The 20,672-nt window shown below is 46.0% G+C and overlaps 1 protein-coding gene across 1 annotated transcript in view; it reads right to left on the bottom strand.

Moving 5' to 3' along the window:
* The window catches only part of zgc:153039 (uncharacterized protein LOC767698 homolog), a 96,450-nt gene that overhangs the window by 32,967 nt on the left and 42,811 nt on the right, over positions 1 to 20,672 (bottom strand). The window contains exons 7-8 of the mRNA XM_041208605.1: positions 13,269 to 13,426; positions 3,105 to 3,187 (exon numbers count right to left, since the gene is read on the bottom strand). Coding sequence (XP_041064539.1) covers positions 3,105 to 3,187; positions 13,269 to 13,426 — 241 coding nt within the window. The remainder of the gene's footprint in view (positions 1 to 3,104; positions 3,188 to 13,268; positions 13,427 to 20,672) is intronic.

The following is a 20,672-nucleotide window of genomic DNA, read 5'->3' as shown; positions in this document are numbered from 1 at the left end:
TTTAATCTTCCAAGTGCACAATATATGCTAAATGCATAGCAAAATCAACATATCTCCTGATCTTAAAACCTTTGACACATTTACGCTACTGCAATAAATTTACATCTGCTGATTTTGAAAGATCACAAATAATACAGTACTTCATAAATAAAACATCGAAACTCAAGAAATTACAGTATGTATATGTACTAAACTGAAAATACAGAGATGAGCAATTAAGTTCCACTATGATATCCTCTGGCTCAAAAATTAACAGATGCTATTGAGAAAATGGGAGGTAGACCTGGGGCTCTATTTGCAAGAAGGAGATCTAAAGACATGTGAGACAGGTTTGCAATGGCAACCATGTACTGTAATCGAAGAATAGTCCTTGCAACGTGGGGAAAAATTCTCCACCCGTTGTGGGGTAAGTCCGGGAGCGGGCAAGCCTCCGATCGGCATCCCCGATCGGGGGAGCACCGCCATTTTACATGGGCGGGGCAATTAAGGCCTGCCCAGCGCAACACTCACCTGGAGGTGCTGAGTGGTCCCTGTGCGGGCGGGGGGGCGGAATCTGAGAGGTTCCCTGTGCTCTTTCGCGCATGCGGAGGTGCTTTAGGGGGATTTGTTTCAGTGCTAAATAAGTAAAGGTTTTGAACACTTTTAAGACTTGTCCCATGTGACATTATCACATGAGCGAGGACATGTCAAAGAATAAATGTATAAATTTTTATTAGATTTTAAAACACTTCATGAAACCTCATCCCGCCTGTGTATGAGGTTTCATGAAAAATGTGAAGGCCGCATGGGCTCTTCGCCTGCCCGCCAACCTTAAGGTTGGACCGGCAGTTCATTAAATTGAATTAATTAGGTTTTAAATGGCCTTAATAGGCCTTTGACAGTTCGGCGGGCGCACAGACAACTCAGCCACGCGCCCGCCGAACTGAAAATCTAAATGATGCGCGGTGACGTCAGGATGCCCACCCGACATCACTTTACGCGTTGGTGAGCGGGCCCCTGCCCCCGTTCGCTGACAGGAAAATTCTTCCCATGGGTATCAACTTAGACAGGGAACATGATTGCCAAATACAGTTGATTTTTATCTTCTGATGTTCTGTGACTGAATTAAAGGAGCTATCACCAAGCTAAAATGCTTAATTTGTTTAAGAACATGAAAAATTGGAGTAGTTCATTTGGCCCTTCAAGTCTGCTCTATCATTCAATAAGATTGTGGCTGATCATCTAACTCAATTACACCCTTCCTCCATCATCCCCAACTTCCTTAATCCACTTAGTACCCCAAAATCTATTGATCTTGAACATCTTCAATGATTGAGCATCCACAGCGCTCTGGAGGTGCCTGATCAAACATTCAGCCTACAGCATACACTTCAACTTAAACTACAGAACTATACACCGCAGAAGGAGGGCAATCAAGTCATCATGTCCGTACTGGATCTTCGCTAAAGCATTCTAAAACTAACCCCATTGCACTGTTCTTTCCTCATGGCTCTGTATCTTTCTCTGCTTCAAATATTTATCCAGCTTTCCCATTAAAGCAGCAATGAGCTCTGCTCCAACCACTCTCTGTGACAAAGCATTCCATGCTCCACAATACTCTATGTAAACAGATTTCTCTTAACCTCGCTCTTAGCGATAATTTTAAATTGATTATCACCCCTCGTCACCTCCTCATTTTCTCTGCTTCGTGGAAAGAGTCACAATATCTCAAATCTTACGTCAGAACTATTGTTTTCAATCTTTGACATCATTCTGGTGAATCTATGCTGAGCGCACTCGGTTTTAATACCCTTTCTATAATAAAAACCTCTGTTGTAGTTTTTAGTGTTTTTTACGCTGGATTGCAATCTGTGCCTTCATCCTGCCGATGCATTCAATCTTCCATAAAATGTAAAGTTTGAATCAGTAGATGAACTGTACTGTTATTGATGTTAGCTTGCTCGCTTTGATAAGTATTGTTGCCATCAGAACTAAAATGACCAATGAAACCTGCACTCTAACCATTCAATAGATATAATTTAGCTTTTACCACCAATCACTATAGGGACTATGTCATTTAGAACATTGACCTAACTCAACTCTGTGATAACTAATTACTTCATAAAAAGTGTTGTTAACCATCTTCTATCCAATTTGGCAATGTATTCTATTGATTTCTGACAATATTAAACCTCCATCAATATTATGTACTAAAATATTTTCTTGCTCACAAAATTGATCTCAACTATTTATTTCAGCTACTTAGCTAGTTATTTATTAAGAAAGAACAAGCATCTTTGCACTGGGAAAGAAAACGAATTCCATTTTTGACTGATGGCAATTACATAAAGGTGGAGTTGAGTTGCTTAGATGTTCATAAATTTGATCCTAATTTAATAGGAAGATTAAAGGAGTTTCCCTCCATGACGTCATTCATTCCACATTTGACCCCCGCACTGCTGACACCTTGATCTCAAAACATCCGATTGCAGAATGGAAGACTTATGCTTCCACCGGGCGATGGGGGTGAAGATGCTTGAAGTACTATCAACTGCCATATTGAAAATAGAAGGGAGGTTGTTCACTCTGCAGTAAATTGAATCAGGTGGTTCACTACAACCTTCACTAGGGCAATTTGGGATCACCAATACATGTTAGTTAGCCTTGGCAGTGATGCACATAATGAGTGAATAAAAAAGGATATATATCTTTTACAAAAAGAAACTGAACATGGCTGGTGTGTACCAAAATACTAAATTTTCAGCATATTTCATTTGAAGCATTTTGAACAATACAGGAATGCCCACGTAAATCAAAATTACTTTTTAAGAATATTGGTCTGGGAAGCTTTACAAGTTTTCCATTAGATTTAATAAAATTTATTGACCCTGTTTTTAGGTGGCCCTGTTGGTAAAAACAACTAAATCAAAGATATATTTTAGTCTTCTAAAAATATTTAATTATTTACAAAATCTGAATTTATTTCGTAGATTGCAGCATGATGAAACAACAGTTGCACAGGTTTTTGAATTACTTCACATACTTTCCCACAGATAATAGAGGTATCCTGCAAATTAAGATTTTTGTGACTTCCATTACCTCAAAAACAAACAAATATAAAGTACCTGCACTAACACCCATGAGATCAGTACAGCAGCCCAAGGATTTCCACCTCGCGAAGTTTTCTTAGCAGGCATGAGAAGCTTTCCTAAATTAATGAAAATAAAAAAGACTAGTGAGCAGGTTAATCAAATTAAGGACTCCCAATAATTCTCATACTTAAATTTGTTTCCTCAGATCACATTTAAATTGCACATATCAAGAAATAAATAATAAATGACAAAGCAGCAGATAAGTTAGTATGTCACAGTTCATGATCCCCACTAAATGGTTCACCCCACCATCAAGCTGAATGAACAGAACCCATCCCATAATTGCAGCTTTCTTTATAACTGCAAGGATTAAATTCACAATAACAAAGCATTAAACAAACACAAGAATGCTGCAATTACATCATTGGATAATTAGTCTATAAACACGTTTATCTGAAATTTCTATTTTCAGTGTTTTGAAATAAAGTGGGTTAAAGCTCTGCTGTAATAAATAAAGGAGTTTCAAAAACATTTTAAAAATAGCATCCGTAACAAAATTTCAGGGCTGACAATTACAAAGGACTAGTTCAGGCAAGAGGTTCAGATGACACTGTGACAAATATAGAAATTTCTCTCATGTTAGACATGGTCGTAAAATACAGCCTTAACCCAAACTCAAGGTGGATTTGGCTTGTCCGAGTTATACTGAAAAGCCATTAGAGGGATTCTATTCAGTTCAATAATGTGGCTTCTGAAATCACACCGAGTTAAAAATGGGTTAACTTGGTTTAACTGACTAAAATTTTGATAAAATTCTTGCAGAAATAGCAGCTTTTACTGGATTAATTTTGTAAAGTCATTTTTGCAATGTTTTTTCACTCTCCAATTTAGAAACATTACTGTAAATGTTAAAAGCATTTTTGAAAGGCTCATGGTTATTTATTATCAGTGATTAAACCACTAAATGTTAAAGGAAACAGTGTGAAGCTAAAAGCTAATGAACAATATTCAGAACAGGTTACAGTGCAAATAATAATTCTTAATGACTGGAATTAAAATCAAAAGTAATCACAGCTGGTCCAGAATCTCACTCCAGGTGCTGAGAAAGGTAATATGTCATCACGTGTAATGCCTTAATGAAACATATATTTCAATGCAAGCAAAAAGAAAAGCTAATATTCTTTGTTCAGGGCTTCTCTCAGAAATTCCTTTTTTTCCATTACTTCACAAGTGATTTAACTTTAATATTACCTTTGTATTCTGCAAAAAAGGTTTCCTGTTTAATCCAATTTACCACCATTCTTAGCATATAATTGATAATTGAGATGATCGAAGTGTAGTAATTACCTCCCTCGCCTGTGTTTTGTGCATCATAATTCAGAGCTGACCATATTCATTTCAAATACCATGAAAAGTCTGAGGCAATTTAGAAATGTTCAATCTGTAGAAATGCTTGTCTGGTTGAAAAAAGCAATTTAATGACCAGTGAACAATTTTACCGGAACAGGATAATGAAGATGCAGCTGTTATTTTTCTTGCCTTTCCAGCTTACATAAACTGTATCCAAAATAATTAGAGCTATAGTCTGATTGAAACAAATAACTAGAATTGGGCAAATAGACTTGAAGATAATTCTAAGAAGGATAAAGCTGTGAAAATCTCCAGGGCCACGAATAAGTATGCAGGCAGGCAAATGAGGGAAGGGAGGGTACAAAGTGCATTTGGCGAGGTTGGCTTTGCCCAATTATTTGCCTACTATTTCAACAGTTGTTCTGGTCTGGCACACTGGTGTTGTTGTTCGGGTGGGGAATTAGAATCTGCATGGATGAAGCCCTTTTTCAAATAGGGAGCAAAGTAGCTCCAAGAATAGGATGTGTTCAAATGTTTTTCAATAGGGTCAAATTCATGACCTGTGAAGCCAAACATACAACAAAGAAGTGAAAAATGTATGTACTTTGGTACTGAGGCAGCGTTGGAAAGAGATGCATTTAGAGTTTGGAGTAGAAGGTGTAAGTACATTACAGATATCTCCTTGATGGTGTTACAGACCATTATGGGAGGAGTCCGCTGTTAATTCTAGCCCCGCTTTTTATTAATCCATTCAAGGGATGTAGGCCTCGCTGGCTAGGCCAGCATTTATTGCCCATCCCTAATTGCCCTTGAGAAGGTGGTGATGAGCTGTTTTTTGAGCCGCTGCTATGGTATAGGTACACCCACAGTGCTGATAGGGAGGGAGTTCCAGGATTTTGACCCAGCGACATTGAAGGAACGCCGAGCATTTCCAAGTCAGGATGGTGAGTGGCTTGGAGGGGAATTTCCAGGTGGTGGTGTTCCCATGTATCTATTGTCCTTTGAGATGGTCGCGGTTGCGGGTTTGGAAGGCACTGTCGAGCCTTGGTGAGTTCCTGCAGTACATCTTGTAGATGGTACACACTGCTGCCACTGTACATTGGTGGTGGAGGGAGTGAATATTTGTGAATGGTGTGAATCAAGCAGGCTGCTTTATTCTGGATAGTGTCAAGCTTCTTGAGTGTCGTTGGAGCTGCACTCATCCAGGCAAGTGGAGAGTATTCCATCACACTGCTGACTTGCGTCTTGCAGATAGTGGACAGGCTTTGGGGAGTCAGGAGGTAAGTTACCCACTGCAGGATTCCTAGCCTCTGGCCTGCTCTTGTAGCCACCGTATTTATATGGCTAGTCCAGTTCAGTTTCTGGTCAATGATAACCCCCAGGATGTCTTCTCCACAGGTCACAACAACAGTTGAAACGTTTAATTCACCCACAAACTGGCCATTTATTTACTTTTGACACTGCTATTCCCAACATAAAAGGACTCTAACCAGGCTTCTTTCAGTAAACACAAAAAGTGAATTGATTCATTATGAAACAAACAACTTATTTTAAAGAAGAAAAGTTAATAAACTGGTTAACATACAAGCTGTAGTTTAGAGGTGTAATGGATTTTCCCTTTTTTGAAGAAGATATACAGACGCCCAAACACCCTGCAGAGGCTGGAGTATGGGAACAGTTCTTTTAAAAGGATAACATCCAAAGAGATCGCAATGCTGTTGATCTAACAGAATTCTGGTCACAAAAGATTGGGTAGTTCTTTCAAGTGGATTTTTTTTTGGTGAAACTGTCCTTGTTACCACAACTTTGCAAACTCTCAAAGAAAGATGAGTTATCCTGATGAGACATTTCTGGGGAAAGCTTAACACAAAGATGGGGCAGAGAGAGGGAAAGAGTCTTTTCTGGCAGCCTGCTTCTAATGCACCCCCCACATATTCTGCCTGAGAGTTTTAAAGACTAAGATGTTCAAAGAATAATTCTCTTAGGCCAGGTGTTTTTAACCAATCAGCGAGAGTCTTTAGCTTGGCAACTGCAGTTCTTTGGGAACTTAGATATAAAAAGTATCTCTCCCCTTTCCAGGTGTTCCCCACTGGACATCTATCTTGACCTGTGGATTTTTGAAGAACGGCATATTCACAGCTCCAAATTAATATTGCAAACTTTTAAAATAACTCAGGAGGAAGAATGTTCAAAATTCAATGTCTTTTTATATACTTTAAACACACATACACCCATTCTCCCTCACTCCTTATACAGAATCTCTGTCTAGATTCTGATATTTTGATTTCTATATTATACTAACAAAAATTACATTCTGGATAACGCATCAGCAAGAACTTTATCAATTCGGTGAAGTTAGGGGCAGCCAACATGTTGCATTTCTACTTCTGGTTCACTCTCACTGTCTCCTTCTTGTTGTGATAACAAGGACAGTTTCACCAAAAAAAAAATCCACCTGAAAGAACTTCCAGATCTATTGTGACCAGAATTCTGTTAGATTAACAGCGTCGAGATCTCTTCGAATTTTATCCTTTTAAAAGAACTGTTCCCATACTCCAGCCTCTGCAGGGGCATGTATTTGTTTTGTTCTGTTTTGTGTTTATGTGTGAGCATATGGGGATTTGAATATCTTTTTTTAAAAAGGGAAAAACTGTTACACTTCTAAACTATAACTTGTATGTTAACCAATTTATTAGCTTTTCTTTTATAAAAAGTAGTTTGTTTCATAATAAATCAATTCATTTTTTGTGTTTACTGAAAGAAGTTCAAGTTATAAGGCTGTAGTAACAATCTCCATTGAAACAGTCTGGCATTCTGAGTCTCAAAATATTTTAGAGTCAGTAACAATCCCAGTGTTTCCTTTTCTATGATGGAATATCTTTTTTTGATGCCTATTTAACTTTTTAGAAAAGTATCCCACTGGCTTTTCCATTCATGTTCTCATAATAAGGCTGCACTCACCCCCAAGTCACTGGCATCAACTGCCACCTTGAAGGGTTTAGTGAAGTTAAGGGCAGCCAACATGTTGGATTTCTACCTTTACCTCACTCTCACTGCCTCCTTCAGCTTCTACTCTCATTATCTGACATACCTGCTCCTTTCTATCCTCTTTACGATGGCATGGTTTTAACATATTGATGTGATATAGCCAATTCTTTTTCCTGCAATCTGGAGTATCTATCTAATAATTTACTTTACTGCCTCTTAACTACCTTGTATGGACTACTGAACGGTACGTACAGAGGATTCTCCTGTAAAGGCAATAAACACTAACACTTTACCCCTGTTTGAAATGTTCAGGTCTCAGTTTTTTTTAATCTGCCCGTTCCTTCATCTGTGTTTGAGAAACTTTTAAGATGTTCTTCAGCCACTTTGCAGGCTCCATAGAGCCATTCCTGGAGCATGGATACATCATCTAATATACAGGATTAATTATAGAGGACTTCTTATCTCAAGCCCATTGATTAATTCAAAAGGAATAAAACCAGCAGTTTCATTCAGTAAGTCTCGGGTAGCAAATAAAAGCAAGTCCAGTCCTTTATGGGGATATTCATGACAATATGCTTTAATCATTGTTTTGAGAGTTTGATGGTATCTCTCTAAAGCCTCCCGTGTCTGTGGATGGTATGCCAGGGACCCTAACTGTTTTATACCCAAATCACTCATTATGTTTTGAAAAATTTTGGACATAAAATTGGAACCTTGATCTGACTAGATCTCCATCAGTAACCCATATTGAGTAAAGAACTAGGTTAACTTCTCTACCACAACCTTAGCTGTAATTGTTCTCAAAGGGATGGCCTCTGGAAATCGAGTTGACATATCCACAATAGTAAGGATATACTGGTGTCCCACCTTCGTTTTCAGTAACACAGTCTACTAACACCCTACTAAATGGTTCTCCTAAAACTGGCATGGGAATTAAGGCTGCCAGTTTGATTCTATGTTGTGGTTTCCCCACCATCTGACATGTTTTACAAAACTGCACCGTGTCCTTGTGCCGACCTCGCCAATAAAAAAGTTGACTTATGCACGCCTGGGCCTTTGGATCCCTACATGTCCTACTATAGGAATCTCATGAGTTAATCTTAATATTTCCTGGCAATATTTGGGCGGTACCACTACCTGATGAACCACCATCTACTCTTCATCTGCAGGCCTGTGAAGTGGTCTCCACTTTCTCATCAGAATCCTACTTTTAAGTATAGTAGCATTCCTGAACTACTCCTACTTCGGCATCAGTTTGAGCTGTTGTGCCACTTTATTTAGCTATGGGTTGGCTTGCTGAGCCTCAGAGACAACTTACTGAACATTTCCTTTTGATTGTCCAAATCCCCAAAGAAAGTTTCAGAGAGCCAAATACCTGTCTGTGGTTCCAATTTTACCTTTGGTGATGGAACTTGTTCAGCCATTGCTCAGGTCAGAAAAATTCCTGGAACCTTTTCCTGCAATTGCTCTGTCTCCTTGACTTCACTTGGTCTTTCCATAACTACTGGAGAAGCTACTACTTTCACTCCAACCAAATCATTTCCGAGGAATAAGTCAACTCCATCCACTGGCAAACTATGAACAACTCCTACTGTTACCATTTCAGACATTAGGTCACACTCCGGGTGTACCTGATACAAAGGTATAGGCTACATACTCCATGCCAATACCACTCACCAAAGCCTTGGCATTTAGTGAATTCACTGGTGGAAAATTCAGGCCTTTCCCCAGCAAGAGAGCTTGGGTAGCCTCTATATACCCAAGTATTACTATAGGTTTACCTGCTTCACTGGAGGAAAGAGGAGTTAACTTTTCCTCTGAAAAAGAATTCCCTGTAGCTTTCAGGTATCTTGTTCACCTCCCTGCACACACAGCAGTGTTCACACTCGGACTCACAGCTGCAGTTAATGTTAAAACTTGATCAGTTGTATTTTCAATCGGGGCTTTTATCCTCGAGTCATCTTTACATGACTTCACCTTGTTACAATGGAAACACATAGGCCTTTGGATGTCATTCCCACCCTCAGAAACTTTCCTTTCTGATCAAAGGAGGAGATTTCAAAACATTCCCAGTTGTTCCTTCTCTTCCCTGGCTACTTGCCTTCCTTTCGCCCTCTCACTTTCTATCCTTCTTGGGCTTGTAGGGGTGATGGAAAAAGGGTTTCGATTTCTAGACAAGCTTGTAATCATCAGTCACCTCCGCTGCCTGTCTAGCTGTTGAAACCTCCTGATTCTCTAAATGAGTTCTTACTACTCGGGGGAGGGGAATTAATTTTTTTTTTAAAAAGTCCTCCAAGAGAATTATTTCCCTAAGGGTCTCACATGTGGCCTCTACCTTTAGTGCCCATATCCAACGATCAAAGTTAGTTTACATTACCCCCTCAATTTCAATGTAGATCTGCTCAGGCTGATTCCTGAGGTTTCAAAATTTTTGTCTGTATACCTCAGGGACCAATTCAAATGCACTAAGAATAGCCTTCTTTACTGCATCGTAATCCAAAGATAGCTCTTCAAAAAGTGATGCATAAACCTCATGAACTCTGCCCACTAACCTACCTTGCAGGAGCAATGTCCAGTTTCCTTTTGGCCACTTCATTTGCTTAGCTACCTTCTCAACTGAAGAAAGCCCATACATCCCTTTCCTCAAACCTTGGAAAGGCATCTCCCGCTGGACTCTGGGTTGGGATAAGTTCTTCCATCCGCAAAACATTCCCCAATATCTGGTGTCTCTGTTTGAATTCCCAGCCTTTTAAGGTGGTATTCCCTTTCTTGTTCCTTCCTCTTCCCTGAAATTCCAGTTCTAGCTGCTTAAATACCCTCTTTATCTGCTCTTTTTCTCTTTCTGTTCATTCCTGCTCAAATTTAAGTTTCTCCTTTTTTTTTCATGTTCAAGTTGTGTTGTTTGCAACCGAACCCTCACTAACTCAAATTGATTCACCCCCCCCCCGGAGAATGTGATCACTCTTGTATCCCTTCCAATTTTAAATGCTGCATTATTACCTCAGCTATGTCTGCTTTCCTCACCTCTTCAGTTAACTCTAGCATCAACCTATCTGCCAATTCCCTTAGTTTCGCCTTGGTTACTTTTTGTAAACCAATCAGGGATAAATCTGTCTTTAAAAAAGTCATAGCAATTTCCAAAGCCATGTCAGTTACCAATGAATCAAAAACCTGGTATCTGTCTTTTCATCCTTTCAACAATTATTATTAATGTGCATTCAATCACTTGTTGTCCGCACTTCAAATCCCTTGAAAGACCTCAATCTTATGCTATGGACCATGATGGGAGCAGTGTGCAGTTAATTCTAATCCCACTTATCAACAGGTCACAACAATAGTTTAAGTGTTTAATTCACCTGCAAAACAGGCCAATTGTTTACCTTTGGTACTGCTATTCCTGGCATAAAAAGACTCTAACCAGGCTTCTTTTTGTAAACACAAAAAACTCAGTTACTATAAAACAAACTACTTTTTGAAAAAAGACAAGTTAATAAATTAGTTAACATACAAGTTGTAGTTTAGAAGTGTAAAGATTTTCCTCTTTTTAAAAAAAAAGATATTCAAGCTCCCATACACTCACATGCAAACACAAAACAGACAAACCGAACATCGCCTGCAGAGGCTGGAGTATGGGAACCATTCTTAAAAAAGTTCCAAAGAGATCGTGATACTATTGATCTAACAGAATTCTGGTCACAATAGATCTGGAAGTTCTTTCAGATGGTTTTTTTTCAGTGAAACTGTCCTTGATGACTCTTACTTATTATAACTTTGCAAACTCTCAAAAAAACAGATGAGTTATCCTGATGATACGTTTGAGGAAAGTTTAACACAAAGGTGGGGCAGAGAGAGGGAAAGAGAATGCCCTTTTCTTGCAACCTGCTTCTAAGGCACACACGCATACTCTGCCTGAGAGTTTTAAAGACTAAGATATTCAAAGAATACTTCTCTTAGGCCAGGTGCTTTTAACAAATCTTTAGCCTGGCAACAGCAGTTCTTTGTTAACTTAGATATACAAAGAATCTCTCCCCTCCAGGACCCCACTGGACATCTATCCTGACCTATGGTTTCTTGAAGAATGGCATATTCATAGCCCGAATTAATATTACAAACTTTTAAAAATAACTCAGAGGAAGAGTGTCCAAAATTCAACACCCTTCAAATTTTCCAAGAATGGGTTCCTTGGACGGGTTAAGGATTATCTCATCAGTGTCATGTAAGAATAACCAAAAGACAAGGCAGAAATTTGTGGTATCTTTATATCTGATACCATTAAATTCCTATCTTCTCAACATCTGCATTCTTAGGGAAGCTAACTTGGCAGAATCTTTCCCTAGTAAAAAGTCAACAACTTCAGGAAAATGTGGTGGGATGGGCAATTAAAGAAAGAAAAATGCTTTGCCTCTTTAATATTGCAAGTTCTTTTGGCCAAGACCTTTTGGAAAGGCCGGGTAAAGGCTGAGTTCGAAATTTCAAACAGGAAGTCCGGATTCCCCTGCGTATTAACTCCACAGGGTGTGACTTTTCACTTTGGCAGGTTCCCTGCCTGATTGTCAGGTGGGGAGGGCTCTATAGCAGGCCACAGGGCCAGGTAGGGGGGGCCACAACTGCTACTGGAAGCATGTGTGGAGAGGAGCTGATTCTTAGCCCCAAACCTAGGGTGGACGATACAGTTTAGCAGGAAAGCACGCCTGCTTCTCTTGGCCCATAAGCAGTGCTGTAAATGCACTTTCCTTCTCCCTGTTTTCCTTCAGTTGCTGGGTTCCCCTAAGGCCAGAGAAACCTGGCTGGGAAATCTGCCTGACAGCAAGTTGACTGTCCATCCCCTGTTCCACTTCAATTTTTAAAATGTTAACACCTGACCTGACTCTAATCCACTCACTTTTGGGGTTAAAAGTTAGTCCCTTTAGCTCTACCCCTTCCCATTTCAATTTGCTGCACTGTCGCTTTCTTAAGCCTCGTGTTTTCAATTCTTTTCACACTTTTGTGTAGCTCAAATTATTTCATTTCAGATCTATTTTAATAGCATTAACTTTGTCTGCTTCTGGTCTTAATATCAAATAAATTACCGATCAATCATGCCTGTGATGATGGATTTCTCCACACGTCTAATCTGACTCCCCTGCCTACTCTGCATACTCTTAATATTTATCTTGTTCAAACAACAACAATCTAATTCCCTCTTAAAATAATTTACAGGTTCTGCTTCCACAATGGTTTGTGGCAGAGAATTCCAAACTCAAGCCACAATAAAGATTTCTTTTCTAACTTGCTTTTTAATTCTGTGATTATCTTAAATTTCACTGATCAGAGGAAATAACTAATCTCTATTTACCTTTGACCTTTCAACCTTTATGTTCAAAAAATTGTCCACATTTCTGAAATGTCTCTTCATAACTGTAATCCCTTGTCCTCGGTAACAACTCTATGAATCTACACTGTACCTTTTCATTTTTTTTCCATATCCCTATGGTACAATAAAACATCTTAAACATGTAATGTGAGCTTCTTTCCTTATTCTTACTTTCTAAACGCATTACCTCATATTTTTCGACACTGAACATTTCCTACCCCTCTGCCAATTCTCCTGATATCCTCCTGCAGTCTTTCAAATCTACATGCACGGTTAAAAGAAAATGCAACATAAAAGCAATGTTCAGCCCTTAAAATTGTATGTTTTTCTCTCCACAAAGAAATTAATTTTTGAACAGAGCTGCAGTTCATCCAGCTGTTTGGAATAGCTGTGAGGGTCCAAAAGTCTTGCATCGTAATTCCATATTACTGTGACATCATCTGATCCCTCTAATGTTGCTTCAATAATCTTATTTTTTTTTAATAAAAAGGAAGAAAACAACTTACCAAATATATCGTCCTTTGCAAGTGCATAAAGAATTCTGGAAGCTCCAATCAGATTGCTCATCGCAGCTGATAAAGTTGAAGAGTAGATTCCAATTATGACAAAGGGATGCCAGACATTAATGTCTTTGAGGAAATCATAATCCTTTTGAAGCAGCAATCTTAAAACAATAACAGAAAGAAAATCATACTCAGATGCTCAGGCGGAACTCAATCTTGGGTACCAAATAAACAAATCTTTACAGTGAAATGCAAAGTTATAAACCACTATGGACAGGAAAATGCCTGGCCCATAAGCTTGGATTTCGATGGCTTTTAGACAGTTCTACAGGCGGGTATAAATTTGGACAGAATTGAAGACACAGGCAATGAATGTCTGGAGGCTTAATTCAGAGCCTGTCATTGTTCATGAGAGGAGTAATGTTGTGTTGCTGTTTTACTGATTGCTTTGAAATATAGTTTTCTCCCTTATGCCTTTCCTTTAAGAAGTACAATTCCACAGATGCCAGTCATCTTTTCTATCTTATCCATGTGGCCATGGTTCATGAGTGATCCACACCAGAAAATGCAAGTGGACCACACCTAGTTTGTCTTCACCCAGCTTCACACTATCTAGCAAGTGAGATGGGAGGTGGGGTGTGATGATCACCAGGTAGCAATCAGGAACAGTCAGTAGGTTTTTGTCCCCTCGCTAACTTGGGGTTTTAAGGCCAACTGTATCCCTCCCAGGTATCGCTCCAACTGCGATAAGGTCACTCCACAGACCAAACAAAATAACATGAACCCAATGCTCCTGATCTGTATGGATTAGCTGTCGCTGCCATAAGAACTATCCATCAAGGGAACTAATTACCTAATGTAGTAACAAACTTAAATTTTGACTGAATAAAATTATCATGCAACAATAAATTATACTATGTATGAGCAATGATGTTTATAAAGCATCTAATCTTGGCATCATATACCACTTTTAGATTAAATATATGGTGCACGTGGAACGACACTGCATATGGTTAGCAAATGCAGCTCAGTTACTTTACCTTTAGAAAACCTTTCGAAATAGAATATTTGAAAAGTGAAGACAATCTTAACCAGAATGTCTTAACAAGCCATCGAAAGAGCTTAAAATAATTGCATCTTCCAACTTCAATTTTGGAATGCTACAGGTCAGCATTTCTAAGTGCAGCTAATAAAACTAATGAGGCACACGAGGCACATCCAGGAAAGTGGAAGTGTGCCATTCAATTTTCATTATCCTATTTGTGCATCTAAAATTTCATGTATCCAGTCTCCCACGTGGCATGCATACTTATGAACAAAAGGTTTTCATGACAGGCCATCTAAAAGATGATTCACAATTACTGTACACATTTGTGCTGCACGTGTCTTGTAAATTGGTTTTCCAACTGGACTATTGCTTGAAGCAAAACATAATAAAAAAGACTAAAAGAAACTCCAATGTTCCTTTGTTTAACAAAACACATTCTATACATCAATTTGTGATTTTATTTATTACACAAGACATTTTTCAGGCGTAATGCTTCCTGCAGAAAATAAATGTCTGCTGCTAGAGTTGTAGGCAATATAATAACTACAACTCAGAGCAACATTTTTCAGTCCTTTTGCAGAACCTCAAAACCTACTTTTCCATACAAAATAAGCAACATTATTTTGGCTAATGCTTTTCAACCTTTGTAGAACTAATTAGCTCTGAAAAAATAACATTTATTTTCAAGGACAAAGGTGGAAGGGATGCCAAATTTGCCTCCTGTATTTCTCCATGTGACAAGCTCTTGCTTTTTTTTAAAAAAAGCATTGTGAAGCAAATTGATAAGATGAAATATAAAGCTCTGTGCGGAAGTAGAAAAAACCAGCTAAACTGTAAGTTAGGCTTGAACCTATAGTAAAGCAAAATGGGGAATGCATCCAAGTGAAATGTAAACATTTGCACCACACAATGCAGGCAATGATCACCTCCAACAAAGAAAATCCCAACAATCTCTTTGGTCTTCAACTGCACAATCATAAGAATCCCTCACTTTCAACATCTTGGAAGGGGTCACCATTGACTGGAAGTTTAACTGATCGAGTCATATCAAAAATGTGGCTCGGAAAGCAGGGCAGAACCTAGGATTTTTAAGATGAGTGACTCATCTCCTGTCCTCTCAAATCGTCTTCATGTCAACAAGGTTCAAGTAAGAAGTGTGGTATACTCATCATTCACCTTGATGGGTGCAGCATGAAGGATAGGGTAATCTGTTTGATCAGCACCCCCATCTCTGGACTCAATATCTTCTCCCCACCATTACTGGTATGCTGTGGTTGTGAAATATAGTACGCACAGGATGCACTACAGCAACTCACCAAGCCTCCCAGTCCCACAACCTCTATCACCCAGAAGAACAATAAGGGTAGCAACATCAGAATATTATCACCACCAAGTTCTGCTCAAAATCACATAACATCCTAACTTGGACATTAATGGCAGCTCCTTTACTGTTGTTGAGCCAAAACTTCCTACTCAACACCACTATGGACGCACAGTCAACTTAAGGACTGCAGCACCTTCTGACAGTAACTAGGGATAGCAGATAATAAAATCTTGCCGGTGTCCCCACAAAATAAAATATTCTGCTTACTCAACAGAAGTTTATGGAATAAAATGCTACCCAGTGCAGTGAATCAATAAATTGTGGAACATTCAACAACATGAAAGAAACAAGTTCCCCATTAAGAAGTAACATAGTAAAGACAGACTTACTGAAATGCCAACCTATTTAAAAGCAGATTGCACTTAATCGATGTTTCTTCATTCCTAATCGCAAGACATAATATTTGGCCAGTGTGACTGGATCACAAAGATAACTTTCTATATGCTGTACAGCCGAAGACTGATTGGGTCAGATCTTACTCAAAAATAAAGTGTCTCAGCGATGCACTCTGTTATCGATGTGCAAGACAGTATCTTGCCCTTAACCATTATTTTTTAACAACCTGCTGGATTTACACATTAATTTTTCAATAAATTTGCCACAGTGAATTGAGTTTGTTAAGTTGATAATTTTATTAAGGTGATAATTGTTAATGCAACAATAATCATTTTCTCTGCCCAGAGTCTGAACAATTTAAATAGTGGAGGCTCATTCCTTCAGTTGTTAAACTGTTCTTAGAGATTATTAAAATGTCAGATTATAAATTTAAATACCTTTTCTTACATTTTCCTTCTTGTCAACCGCTCTCTTTCCCTTGCCTTATTCCTCTTTCTGCAACTGACTTGATTCAAGGCCTTTTACAGACTTGAGCATGTAACAGAGGCTGGTACTTTAGTACTGAAGGAGTGCAGCTTTATTGGATGTGATGTATTTTGGAATAGACCATAAACCAACATCCCATCATACATCATAAGCGATCCCATGGCAAATTAGTCAATGTTCCTTTCTTTGCCATAACCACCAAAAACAGATCTTTTGGTTATTCGCTCATTCACTCACTGTTTGTAGGTCCTTTCACAGACACTGGGTACTGCAATATCTTTAAAATTGCAATCATTGTTATTTTGAAGTACTCATTTGGCTATAGAGCTCTTTATGCTGTTCTAAGGATGTGAAAGGTGCTATAAAAACATTCATGTTCTTTTCTCTCAGTGCTTTTGCAAAACATGCAATTCAGATTGGTTGATGACAAAATTCAGGAGGGTCATTTAGGAATCAAAAATATAAAATAAGTGCATGAGTGTGCATGCACATGAGAGACAGAGTGAGCGTGCGAGAGAGTGTGTGTGCACGTGCATGCGCGAAGTGAGTGAGTAGATAAGAGAAACAGCATGCAAGAAAGAGGGAGCGCATGTGAGAGAGGGTGCATCTGTACACAAATTGTACATCGTTACATACAGACACAAGTTTGAATATACATTTGGGGTACACGTGTACAGAATTGTATGCAGGAGAGCGTCTTTCTGCACTTTTAAAGTGCAGAGACAAAAACAGAGAGCGAGGTAGAGACAGAATGCTCTGAAGGAGATGGTGAAAGGGGAAGAGTGAGAGAGAGAGAGAGAAAGAGCGAACCAGCGCACGAGAGCGACAGAGAGAGGGCGAGCGCGAGCGCGAGGGCGAGCGCGAGCGCGAGGGCGAGGGCGAGCGCGAGGGCGAGGGCGAGCGCGAGGGCGAGGGCGAGCGCGAGGGCGAGGGCGAGCGCGAGGGCGAGGGCGAGGGCGAGGGCGAGGGCGAGGGCGAGGGCGAGGGCGAGGGCGAGGGCGAGGGCGAGGGCGAGCGCGAGGGCGAGGGCGAGGGCGAGGGCGAGGGCGAGGGCGAGGGCGAGGGCGAGCGCGAGAGGGAGGGCGAGAGGGAGGGGGAGGGCGAGAGGGAGGGCGAGAGGGCGAGAGGCAGGGCGAGAGGGCGAGAGGCAGGGCGAGAGGGCGAGAGGCAGGGCGAGAGGGCGAGAGGCAGGGCGCGGGCGAGAGGCAGGGCGCGGGCGAGAGGCAGGGCGCGGGCGAGAGGCAGGGCGCGGGCGAGAGGCAGGGCGCGGGCGAGAGGCAGGGCGCGGGCGAGAGGCAGGGCGCGGGCGAGAGGCAGGGCGCGGGCGAGAGGCAGGGCGCGGGCGAGAGGCAGGGCGCGGGCGAGAGGCAGGGCGCGGGCGAGAGGCAGGGCGCGGGCGAGAGGCAGGGCGCGGGCGAGAGGGAGGGCGCGGGCGAGAGGCAGGGCGCGGGCGAGAGGCAGGGCGCGGGCGAGAGGCAGGGCGCGGGCGAGAGGCAGGGCGCGGGCGAGAGGCAGGGCGCGGGCGAGAGGCAGGGCGCGGGCGAGAGGCAGGGCGCGGGCGAGAGGCAGGGCGCGGGCGAGAGGCAGGGCGCGGGCGAGAGGCAGGGCGCGGGCGAGAGGGAGGGCGCGGGCGAGAGGGAGGGCGCGGGCGAGAGGGAGGGCGCGGGCGAGAGGGAGGGCGCGGGCGAGAGGGAGGGCGCGGGCGAGAGGGAGGGCGCGGGCGAGAGGGAGGGCGCGGGCGAGAGGGAGGGCGCGGGCGAGAGGGAGGGCGCGGGCGAGAGGGAGGGCGCGGGCGAGAGGGAGGGCGCGGGCGAGAGGGAGGGCGCGGGCGAGAGGGAGGGCGCGGGCGAGAGGGAGGGCGCGGGCGAGAGGGAGGGCGCGGGCGAGAGGGAGGGCGCGGGCGAGAGGGAGGGCGCGGGCGAGAGGGAGGGCGCGGGCGAGAGGGAGGGCGCGGGCGAGAGGGAGGGCGCGGGCGAGAGGGAGGGCGCGGGCGAGAGGGAGGGCGCGGGCGAGAGGGAGGGCGCGGGCGAGAGGGAGGGCGCGGGCGAGAGGGAGGGCGCGGGCGAGAGGGAGGGCGCGGGCGAGAGGGAGGGCGCGGGCGAGAGGGAGGGCGCGGGCGAGAGGGAGGGCGCGGGCGAGAGGGAGGGCGCGGGCGAGAGGGAGGGCGCGGGCGAGAGGGAGGGCGCGGGCGAGAGGGAGGGCGCGGGCGAGAGGGAGGGCGCGGGCGAGAGGGAGGGCGCGGGCGAGAGGGAGGGCGCGGGCGAGAGGGAGGGCGCGGGCGAGAGGGAGGGCGCGGGCGAGAGGGAGGGCGCGGGCGAGAGGGAGGGCGCGGGCGAGAGGGAGGGCGCGGGCGAGAGGGAGGGCGCGGGCGAGAGGGAGGGCGCGGGCGAGAGGGAGGGCGCGGGCGAGAGGGAGGGCGCGGGCGAGAGGGAGGGCGCGGGCGAGAGGGAGGGCGCGGGCGAGAGGGAGGGCGCGGGCGAGAGGGAGGGCGCGGGCGAGAGGGAGGGCGCGGGCGAGAGGGAGGGCGCGGGCGAGAGGGAGGGCGCGGGCGAGAGGGAGGGCGCGGGCGAGAGGGAGGGCGCGGGCGAGAGGGAGGGCGCGGGCGAGAGGGAGGGCGCGGGCGAGAGGGAGGGCGCGGGCGACCGACAGGGCGCGGGCGACCGACAGGGCGCGGGCGACCGACAGGGCGCGGGCGACCGACAGGGCGCGGGCCAGGGCGACCGACAGGGCGCGGGCCAGGGCGACCGACAGGGCGCGGGCCAGGGCGCGGGCCAGGGCGCGGGCCAGGGCGCGGGCCAGGGCGCGGGCCAGGGCGCGGGCCAGGGCGCGGGCCAGGGCGCGGGCCAGGGCGCGGGCCAGGGCGCGGGCCAGGGCGCGGGCCAGGGCGCGGGCCAGGGCGCGGGCCAGGGCGCGGGCCAGGGCGCGGGCCAGGGCGCGGGCCAGGGCGCGGGCCAGGGCGCGGGCCAGGGCGCGGGCCAGGGCGCGGGCCAGGGCGCGGGCCAGGGCGCGGGCCAGGGCGCGGGCCAGGGCGACCGACAGGGCGACCGACAGGGCGACCGACAGGGCGCGGGCCAGGGCGACCGACAGGGCGCGGGCCAGGGCGACCGACAGGGCGCGGGCCAGGGCGACCGACAGGGCGCGGGCCAGGGCGACCGACAGGGCGCGGGCCAGGGCGACCGACAGGGCGCGGGCCAGGGCGACCGACAGGGCGCGGGCCAGGGCGACCGACAGGGCGCGGGCCAGGGCGACCGACAGGGCGCGGGCCAGGGCGACCGACAGGGCGCGGGCCAGGGCGACCGACAGGGCGCGGGCCAGGGCGACCGACAGGGCGCGGGCCAGGGCGACCGACAGGGCGCGGGCCAGGGCGACCGACAGGGCGCGGGCCAGGGCGACCGACAGGGCGCGGGCCAGGGCGACCGACAGGGCGCGGGCCAGGGCGACCGACAGGGCGCGGGCCAGGGCGACCGACAGGGCGCGGGCCAGGGCGACCGACAGGGCGCGGGCCAGGGCGACCGACAGGGCGCGGGCCAGGGCGACCGACAGGGCGCGGGCCAGGGCGACAGACAGGGCGCGGGCCAGGGCGACAGACAGGGCGCGGGCCAGGGCGACAGACAGGGCGCGGGCCAGGGCGACAGACAGGGCGCGGGCCAGGGCGACAGACAGGGCGCGGGCCAGGGCGCGGGCCAGGGCGCGGGCCAGGGCGCGGGCCAGGGCGCGGGCCAGGGCGCGGGCCAGGGCGACAGACAGGGCGCGGGCCAGGGCGACAGACAGGGCGCGGGCCAGGGCGACAGACAGGGCGCGGGCCAGGGCGACAGACAGGGCGCGGGCCAGGGCGACAGACAGGGCGCGGGCCAGGGCGACAGACAGGGCGCGGGCCAGGGCGACAGACAGGGCGCGGGCCAGGGCGACAGACAGGGCGCGGGCCAGGGCGACAGACAGGGCGCGGGCCAGGGCGACAGACAGGGCGCGGGCCAGGGCGACAGACAGGGCGCGGGCCAGGGCGACAGACAGGGCGCGGGCCAGGGCGACAGACAGGGCGCGGGCCAGGGCGACAGACAGGGCGCGGGCCAGGGCGACAGACAGGGCGCGGGCCAGGGCGACAGACAGGGCGCGGGCCAGGGCGACAGACAGGGCGCGGGCCAGGGCGACAGAC

Source organism: Carcharodon carcharias, chromosome 2 (assembly GCF_017639515.1).
Source record: "Carcharodon carcharias isolate sCarCar2 chromosome 2, sCarCar2.pri, whole genome shotgun sequence".
NCBI lineage: Eukaryota > Metazoa > Chordata > Chondrichthyes > Lamniformes > Lamnidae > Carcharodon > Carcharodon carcharias.
Note: the sequence above shows the minus strand (reverse complement) of the source record. Positions and strands in the feature narration are given on the sequence as shown.